The following is a 10,459-nucleotide window of genomic DNA, read 5'->3' as shown; positions in this document are numbered from 1 at the left end:
CTTCAGAAGATAAGCGGAAGCAATAGTCTCCTTAATCCAGCATGGAATAGTAGCCTTAGAAGCACCATTCTCCATACAAGGACCCGTGAGAAGGACAAAGAGATGATCTGATTTCCAGATCTCCTGGGTCTTCTGCACATAAGAGCGAAGGATCCGACTGACATCCAACTTGTGCAACTATCTCTGTTCGGAAGAGCCCTCCTGGCTACCCAACACCAGGCGAACCACAGCCTGATTTGACAGGAAAAGGAGAAACTACCTTTGGCAGAAAAGAAGGAACAGGCCTAAAGACAACCCGCTTCCTAGAAAACTCCAAGAAGGGAGCCCTACAAGAGAAAGCCTGCAGCTCAATAACACATCTAGCTGAAGAAATGGCCACCAAGACCGTTTTAAGAGTAAGGTCCTTCAAAGAGCAATCGCCCAATGGTTCAAAAGGTGGATGCACTATAACAGACAGAACCAGATTCAGATCCCAACATGGAGCAGAGGTCCGCATGGGAGGCTTGAACAATTTGGCCGCCCGCAAGAAGTGAATCACATCAGGAATGTCAGTCAAATGTTGACCTTTCAACAACCCACAAAAGGCTGACAAGGGCACAAGCTGAACCTGGAGAGAAGACCAAGCCAGTCCCCTGTCCAGGCCATGTTGGAATGCTCTAATTCCTCAAGCTCAGTCTTATTATCTATTTCATAAAATTCTTTAAAAAAAACTTATCTGTTTAAAAAATACTTGACTTAATTGTATTTTCAGAGAAACATTTGATGCTATGCTTGTAACTCATTGTTTGTTCAACTGTTTTATTGCTGTGAACCATCTTGAACTGAAGGTTTGGTGGTATATAAGAATAAATTATTATCCTGCAAGAACTCTAAGATGGCAGGCAAGGAAGCGCGAAAAGAGACCACTCCATGCGCTGCACACCACTCCTCAAAATGCCAGTTAGATGGGAAAAACAATACAAACGGCAGTTTTAAAGGGAACTGAGCCCTTTAGACCGGCATACCTGTTAATGGAGTCTGAGGAAGACTGGATTGCAAGAGGGGAAGCTATCTTGATATACAAGTTTGTTCTCAGTCTCCACCTGCTGGTAGCTGTGAGGTATATAACCCATTTGTAAGGGACTATACCAGTCTACCAGGTGCTACCGAACAGCCATTATCAGATTCCTTTTATTGTGTTTTAGTCATAAGACTTATTTTCCCAAACTTTCATGGGTTGTAAAGTTTTAGCTTTTGTTAAAGTTTAGGCTGAAGGTGTATTTACAGAATGCACTGTACATGCAAGTAGCTTTAGCACATTGGTTACCTATTTCAGGTTAGGTCTGTTCTGACCTGAAGGGAAAATCAGCTTCTAAAAGTAGTGGCGTTCCAGGTGAGGTGGGAACCCTTCAGGCAGTGGGTGCGTGGAGAGGTCATAGGGCCATGGCCCGCCTGCACTTGGCCGGTAGCTCTACCGGTCCTCCGCTCTGGAACAGAAAGTTGACATCAGAGGGAGCAGAGGCCAGCGGGTGACCACTCCAGCACCCACCAGCTCCCTGCACCTGGGGCAGACTACTCTGCCTATGGTGTATGCCACTGCCTCAAAGCTACTCAAGAAATCAATTAAGTTAATCCCATAAAGTATCCTTCTTTGCATTTTATTACGTTGTTAGACCTAATTTGTATTTTACTAACAAGTTCAGCAAACAAAACAAAACAAAAAAAAATCAAACTAATGGTATACAATCATAGGTCACTGTTAAGATACAAGCAGGGCACAGCTTGTGACAGTGCTTGATGGAGGAGGGGAGGATTTAAGCACTGAATCAAAGCCAACTCCTCCTTAGCCAACATAGACAGACTCCTTTTAGCAAGCTGCGCTAGGTTTTTAGCATGAGCCAGCGCAGTAAATGCTCCAACACTCATGGAATTCCTATGAGCATCAGAGCACTTACCTCACTAGCCCGCACTAAAAACCTCTAGCACAGCTTGATAAAAAAAGCACGTGTGTGTGTGTGGGGGGGGGGGGGGGTGAATGGTGGGAGGTTTGTAAGTCTATTTTTTAAGTTCCAATTCCAACAGGATTCAAGAACATGCAGTCTTGATTGTATATTTAGGAAGACATATTAATTCTGTAGAAATTAAAAAAAAAAAGAGAGACTTGAATCAGTTTGTTTTCATGGAGACATGTGGTCACTTTAATTAAGCATAATGGAAATAGGGGGCAACTACTGCAAGAAGTAACTCATTTGAATTTCCACCACTGAGATTTAGAAGCTTGGTAAATAATTGAAATTCTTATCTCACCAAGTAGTATGAGTAATCATTAAATTGCATTCTCCTTAGAACAGACAGTTCTGGAGAAAAAGCCTCTTTGTAAGAATACTAAATCAAACTCCTCTTTAAAACCAGCTCTCTAAATTAATAATGCATACTGCTAATAATCAATAGGCACAGTAAGAAGTTTAAGAACAGCATAATACACATTTTTGCATCATATACAGTAGCTGCAACTTCACTGGTTTGTTGTCTGGGATATGCAGTACCAGAAATGATGGCAGATAAAGATTAACTGACTCATCCATCATGTCCAATTTTTTAGCTATATTGCTGAGAATATATCCCAGCTGCCAGTCAAAGATACTTGGCTGCTTTAAAATGTTGCTAATTATATCTGTCTATAGTTATGGTGAAGGGACATTTGCGCATGAGACTTCAGCGCGCCGACAATTCAGCGCAAGATACCAACGCGCCGCCTAAAAAGTGACTTTTAAAGAACTCAGACGGGGAGGTGTGGGGAACCCCCCCTTTACTTCAGATTGTTTGCGCTGCCGTTGGGGGGTATGGGGGTGCAACTCCCTACATTATAGAGAAAACTTAACTTTTTCCTAAAATCGGGAAAAAGTTAAGTTTACTCTATAATGGAGGGTTCCAACCCCCCCCCCAAAATGGCAGCACAAAAATGAAGTAAACTGGCACTCACACCCCGCATCGGAGCTCTTTAAAAAATCACTTTTTATGCGGCACGCTGGTGTCTTGCACCAAATTGTCGGCGCACTAGTCTCACGCGCGAATGACTATGAACCATAGTTACTACTGTGTTTCCCCGAAAATAAGACATTGTCATATTCATTTTGGGCCCAAAAATGCACTAGGTCTTATTTTTGGGGTACAATATCTCCCTTCCTCTCTCTCTCTCCCCCATATGTGCAGCATCTTTCTTCCCCTCTCACCCATCCCCTTGTGCCTTCCCTCTGCAGCAACTAACAAGAAAACCCCTCAAGCACAAAACATTCAAAACAAAAGCAAAAAGATCCAGCAATGTTTACATAAATCTCACAGCATAAATTGGGGATAAAGAGTGCTTGAAAAAAGCCAACTCAATCACCTGTATCATTGGTCTCCCATACGTTTTTTAAAAAAAACTCTCTCTTTTCAAAACTTCAAAAACCAGATCAATATTTCATACAAAAACTAAACTTGTAAGCTTGAACAACTGCTCCACCGAACCACTGCTGACACGGCTAGTGTTTTGATTCCTGCATCAGGGTAAAGGTCCGCCGTTGCGCTTTCTGCCACACCTGGTTCAGTTTAAGAATCAGGAATTCGGCTTCCCCACACTACGTCTCTCTCATTCATCTCTCACGAATATTTGCTGTTGCCACCACCCCTGAGAAGTGAGCGGCAAAAAATCGAGCAGCACGAGCCCAAAAAAGACCCAAGGCAACGGAGTGAAGTACAGCAGGAGATTCAAACATAGGAAGGTCAGTGGAGGTTCAGCTGCATGCAGGGTGGGGGGAAGCGCTGCATTTACTAGGGCTTATTTTTGGGGTAGGGCTTATATTAAGACCACAAAAATCATGCTAGGTCTTATTTTCAGGGAAACATGGTGCTACCATTTTTTTTAAACCACTACTAGACATACACAGTGCCGTACATATTATATGCAGGTACTTTCTCTGTCATTAGTGGGCTCAAATTTTTTTTTTTGTACATGGCCAATGGAGGGTTGGGTGACTTGTCTAGGGTCATAAGGAGATGCAGTGGGAATTGAACCCAGTTCCCCAAGATCATAGTCCGCTGCACTAACCATCTTTGGCCCCTGAGTCCAAGATGGCAGAAATCCATATACATTATCATACTTTACTACTACTATTTTATTATCATTTCTATAGTGCTGAAAGGCATATGCAGCACTGTACATTCAACATATAATAGTCCCTGCTCTGAAGAGCTTACAATCTAATTAAGTCAGACAGAACAAATGGGATAAATAGGGATTGGGGAGTTTCTCGCAAAGATAATGAGAGTTGAAAGCAGCCTCAAAAAAGTGGGTTTTTAACTTGGATTTGAATACTGTTAGAGACAGACCTTGACATATTGACTCAGGCAGACTGTTCCAGGAATTCAGTGCAGCAAGATAGAAGGGATGGAGTCTGGAGTTGGCAGTGAAGGAAAAAAAGTATGGATAAGAGGGACTTACCCAATGAACAGAATTTACAGGGGATGACGACAGATAAGTGATGAGAGATAATGAGGGGCTCTAGAGTGAATGCACTTGTAAGTCAGTAAGAGGAGTTTGAACTATATTCAGAAATGGATGGCTTGAGAAGAGGGGTAATGAGAGTACAGTGGCTCTATCAGAATATAAGTCGTACAACAGAATTTTATATGGATTGAAGGGGAGATAGTTGAGTGGAAGACCTGAGAGAAGCAAATTGCAGTAATTTAAGTGAGAGGTGATGAGTGTGGATAAGGGTTTTGGCAATGTGCTCAGAAAGAAGAGGTCAGATTTTGGTAATATTATACAGGAATAAGCGACAGGCTTTGCAGTTTGTTGGATCTGAGCATAGAAGGCAAAAGTTAAGTCACAGATGACACTGAGGTTGCGAGCTAAAAGGACATGGAGGAAAAGAGAGAGTTGTCCACAGAATCCTGACTGGAGCTGGGAAATGGTGAAAGTGTGTCCCTGCAGCACAGCTGCGCATCTGAGGTTGCGAGCTAAAAGGACAGGGAGAGTTGGCTCTCTATGCCCAATTTTCCTCTTACTTCCTTTCCCCGTGTGCACCATCTTTTTCCCTCTCACTCACACCCCCATGCCCAACAATTCTCCCTTTCTATTCCCTCTCTTCTATATTCCAAGATAGTGCCCCCTTCCTCCCACCCCTGGGTCCCAAGTTCATGCCCCCTCCTTTCCTTCTGTGTCTCAAGTTTGTGCCCTCCTCCCTGCCTTGGTCCCAAATTCATGCCCCTCTCATATCCAAACATGCTATCCCCCCACCCTCCATTCTCTCCGTGTCTCACATTGATATCCCCTCTCTCCCTTACTTGCTTGCTCCAGGGCCATACTCACTCTCTTCAGGGCCATCCAAGCTGGGCTGCTCCTTCCTGCCTTTAGCCACACTTGTTTGTAGGGACACAGGCAGAGGCTCTTGCATGCTGCACAAGGCTGACCTGCAAGCCTTCCCTCTGACGTCAGCTCTGGCATTGGAGGGAAGCCTTCTGGATTGGCTTCGGAAATGCAGCTGGAGGGCATGGGATCCCTGGCAGCAGCAGCGATTGAGGTAGAAGAGGGGACGGAGACCTGTGCAGTGTCACATACCCCCTACAAACAGCTCGTTGAGAAACACTGCTATAGAATATCATGAGCCAAATTTCAACTTGATAGAATGAAGTATATGAGATGAACATAAGTAAAGTTTTTATGATTTTCCAATTTATAACATGAAAACTGAAGAATCAGAATACATAAGATTTTCATAAGTTATTGTTAATAAGCAGTATAGAAACAAATGAAACCAGTAACTTCTGCAGTTTTTATTTACAAGTATACACTGAACAATGAAAGAAACACTGATAATCAAGCCTGAATAAGATTAATGTAACAATTTGTTGATTACATTATTACAAACTACACTTGTAAAAATTAATGCCAGCAAAATTATTGGCCATAATATTAAGGAATATGATATACAAAGTGAAAAAACGATTGCTTAAAATCCAAAGATGGAAGTGGAGCTATTTGCACAGAAGTCAGTTTAACAGAATCTGAACAGAAAAAGAAAGCTGGCCATCTGTATCTTTAAAAAAAAAAAAAAAAATTCCCAAAACAAAACCAAAGCATAATTTATCTTTAAGGAGAACAGGCAGTTTGCTTCTTCAAGTAGAGTGAATTCCCAGTGTCCACAGGTTTTGTAGTGGAATTACATTACCAAGCATGGAGATTTCCCTTGTGAACTTGCTCCATCAATTTTCTCTGCCTCCACTATTATCCTTCTAAAAACATCAACTGCAGTCTGGGGGGGGGGGGGGGGAGAAGAGAAAAAAAAAGGGTTACATAAATGTCATCGGGGCATTAGGCAAATATTGTAGCCAAGTTTCTGGAGCCAAATCCAAGTGTTTCCACCTTTTACTTCTGGGACTAGCCATTTTTGAAACACAATACCAGGTCTATGAATCAATGGTCAGACATAACTTGGGCTAATGTTTTCTAAATTGCCCTATGTTGATACGTTTTAATCAATACATTCTAATCAAATTAACTTCTTGTTTAATATGGACATCTGCTATTTTTCAAACCATCTCAATCTGAAAACCAAAAACTCTTGTGAAACAAATACAGCTAGTTTTGGGTTGTTTTTTCAATTTCAGATACTTTTCATCATTTCTACCCTTAAGTTGGTATGAATTTACTGTTTTCTTTTTCCCTCCCTTCCCCAAATTTTACACAGGACTAGAATACAGCCTGCTAATACAACACAATTGGTGTGGTATCCTTCTAGGACTTAAGCAATACATTTGTGGTTCTTTCTGTAAGAGAGGTTAAGGCCCTTTCATGTGGGAAAGCTTTTTCAGCCATAGATCCAACCTTGTGGAATGACCTGCCTTTGGCTCTTTGGGAAAGCATTAGGTGTTTTGGATTTGTTTTTTTTAACTTTTTGTTAAAAAGTAAAGGCTTTTCTTTTACATTTGGTATATATAATTTTGTTTCTCTTGGGATTTTTTATTTATTGTATGTTATTTCATTATATTTTGATAATGTTGGTTTATAACCATTATGCTCTGGGTAGTATTGGCAGGCTATAAATTTGTTAAAATGATCTACAATTTACTTGAATATTTTTTTTATAGACAAATTTGCAGGATTTCTTATTATCAGCATCGAGAAGCAATAGCATTATATGGAATTTAGGTAGCCTATAACAAACCAACTGCTAGGGGAGATGGATAGGTTTCGTGATGACATATGCTGCTTTCCTGTGGAACTCCTTTGGCTTTCTTCATTCCCTCAGAAGCTATAATCCCTAGCTAAAGGCTACCTTTAGCAAGGGGGAAAAATGAAAATACCAAAGGGCAACAAAAACAGTAATGCAGGCAACAAGTTTGTGCTGTTGCTCGCACCTGAAAATTAAATCGGTACAGGGGTCAGAAAGGAGTGGGAGGAGGGGTACCACCACCCAGGGCACCACTCACCCTCGCTGCGCCACTGCCCCCACACCCATCTGCTCCTTCTTTGCCCCCTCCTGCTGCACGCACACACCCCTTCTTTCTCTCGTACCCCTTTAACATTCCTGGCGTAGCAGCAATTCCAATGCATATCAGAGAAAGAGCCGACGCTGGCGCGAATGTGAATATCTCTCATGAAGGGTGAGCTCAAGCAAGCCAAAACACTCCATCAAGGCTCTGGCATTATGAGCCTCAGCATGCAATCTGATGTCCTATTAATGTGTGCTTAAGCTGGGAACAAGAGCTTTTGTCTACATCAAGCAAAAAAGGCCAATTCAATTTTTTAAAATACTGTATTTTTCACTCCATAAGACAAATAAATGCTGCTCCATAAATGGCTGCCTTCAGTTCTTGCGGGACTCACAAGAACTGATGACAGCCATTCGAGGAGTGGCGCAGGGCCAGGCAGGGGTGCGGAAAGCTCGCTCCTGCCGATACACCGCTGGACCACCAGGATTTAAAAAGGTATGGGGTTTGCAGTCTTTGCACCAAAAGGGCCGTAGTGCTATATTAAGGTGGTTGTCTGGGCAGTTTGCAGTTGACGGGGTGGAAAGTCGCAGGGGGGAGAGGGGGGTTAGTTATGGGGGGTTGGGTTCCATTGGCAGTTGGTTTTTGGGTGTTGGGGGGGGGGATGTACAATTTTGTACGTTTATACTACGATTAGTTTATTGGTTCGAGTGGGGGAGGGATGATGGATGGACTGCTCCAGGGCTCATATAAGAGTCCAGGGCCCTGTTTTGTGTTGTGTTGTTAGTGTCTCTGGACCTAGGTCTTTAAGTGGATTAGTTAGGTAGGTGACTTTGCTTTATGTACTTATAAAATGTTGATGACTGTTCTTTTGTTGTGGAAGATGCTTCAGTGTTCCTTACTTGACTTTGCTATCATCTGTCTGCTTCTGCTGTTTTCAACAATAAAATCGTTTGAACATAAAAAAGGTAACAGCCACAGTGTCATTCTCTAATTCTGATGACAGGAAATTCCTATGCCAAAAGACAAGGTGGCACATCTTTCCCCCCCCCTCCTATCCTTCCTAATACTAGACCACCAGAGGGGGAGGGAGTTGGGACAGGTTACATCATTTGGTTCACAACTTTTTTCTTGGTTTTTTTCCTCTACACCTAGGTGCGTTTTATGGTCAGGTGCATCTTATACAGTGAAAAATACAGTAATCCATGGTGTTCAGAACATGTTCACCTTCATGGACAAATAGCCAGGGGGGGGAACCCCCCAAAAAAAACCTGTTGGAAAATTGATAAGATTGATTAATATGAAATCTGGTACCACTTTAGGCAGGAAGTTAGAATGTACATATAGAACCACCCTGTTTCCAGATAGTTAGCTTCAGGCTTAAGGATCTAATTGCTGAAGTGACCATTACCAAACAGACGGCTTTCAATTACTGAAGTACCAAAACAAAAGCCCACACAAAATTCAAACTAAAGGTTGTAGAAAGCTGAGCTTACCTTCCATATAGTAGCATTATGTACTACTTGCATAGAGATTGCAGTTGGGGGTTGTGCTTGACCACACAACAGATTTTTTTGTGGAACAAAATAAAAGGGTCTAGGCCAGACATGGGCAACTCCAGTCCTCGAGGGCCAGAATCCAATCAGGTTTTCAGGATATCCCCAATAAATATGCATGAGATCAATTTGCATGCACTACTTTCAATGCATATTCATTGGGGAAATCCTGAAAACTCAACTGGATTCCGGCCCTCGAGGACCAGGAGTTGCCCATGTCTCGTCTAGATCCTAGGGCTTTTCCAGCATACTAGAGAGCAACATTCAAAATTATAGTGCTTCTAATTCAGTTTCTCTTCTAAGTTAGAATCCGAGACACATTATCAAGTAGATCAGCAAACTAAAGATTACTCTTTCGAAATACAGGCCATGAGGGCTAGAGACAATGTGATGCAAAATTTTATAGAGGCTTGTCACACTTGGTTTGGAGAGGCTTAAACAGAGGAGTACAAGGGGCTGGGCTGCACAAACTCTTTACCTCCACCCTTTATGGTATCCATGAGATAAAACAATTTCACCCTTTGCTGTTTAGCACTGTCACCTAATCTTCTTTTTGACCTATGGTGTCTTCCCTTCTATTTCAATTTCCTTTTTTCCTTATCTGTTCTCCATTCACTACATGCCTATATTATGACCATGGATTCGCTCCTTACATCTAATTCAGAGTCATCTCCATTTCCTGCCAACTTTGGTCCTCACTCACCCCTCACCCAACTCACACCTCCTTTTGCTCTCTCATCTTCCCATTCTTCTTACTCACCCCTCTTACCCCACATCCCATTCTTCAAGCTCTTGTGCTTTGCTCACACTGTCCCCATTCCCCTCTCCCCCAACTCATGCTCCTTTCTTTCCTGATTATCCCCTAGTCACTTCTACATTCTTGACCTCTTTCCCTTTCACATTCTCTTTTGTGAGGGTCGCTTGTTGCTGAAGCTTGTCTGCATCTCCCCACCACTCTATGCCCAGGATTCTGCAGGCACTAAATCTGCCAACAGGCACAACCAGCAGCACTCTGTTGTTCCTGCTTTCTGGGTCTTCCAGTAGTCAATAGTAGGGGCTGCAGGAACTCATCCAAGTGTAGTGCTGCTGGTCCAAAGACCATTTCCTCCCTTTGTCATACTGTTAACATGGAAGCTCACAGTAGGAGAAGCAGCACCAGAGGGATTGCTAGCACTCTGTGTACTTCGAGTACCCATGGTCCACTCAGCTGATTCTACCTAAGGTGAGGATGAAGAGGAAAGATGGTAGGGACAGGGGAAAGGCAGCTGAAATGAGAAGGAATGATGAGAGAAGAAGGGAAAGAAAAGATGGAGAATAAGAACAGTAGGTAAAGAGCAACAAAACAGGGATGAGGTGGTGATCAATGGGGGAGGGCAAAAAAAAAAAAAAAGAGGGATGGGGAGATGAAGATGAAGACAACTCTTGTGTAATCCGCCTTGAACTGCAAGGTA

General features: G+C 42.6%; 1 protein-coding gene across 2 annotated transcripts in view; it reads right to left on the bottom strand.

The window, feature by feature from the left end:
* Positions 1-5,776: 5,776 nt before the first annotated feature.
* Positions 5,777-10,459, bottom strand: part of RHEB (Ras homolog, mTORC1 binding) — a 90,329-nt gene continuing 85,646 nt past the window's right edge. For both annotated transcript variants that reach the window (XM_033931685.1, XM_033931686.1), the window contains exon 8: positions 5,777-6,275. In XM_033931685.1, coding sequence (XP_033787576.1) covers positions 6,183-6,275 — 93 coding nt within the window. In that variant the 3' untranslated portion in view covers positions 5,777-6,182. The remainder of the gene's footprint in view (positions 6,276-10,459) is intronic.

The sequence above is a fragment of the Geotrypetes seraphini genome, chromosome 2 (genome assembly GCF_902459505.1).
Source record: "Geotrypetes seraphini chromosome 2, aGeoSer1.1, whole genome shotgun sequence".
NCBI lineage: Eukaryota > Metazoa > Chordata > Amphibia > Gymnophiona > Dermophiidae > Geotrypetes > Geotrypetes seraphini.
This window is presented reverse-complemented; position numbering and strand designations above follow the sequence as displayed.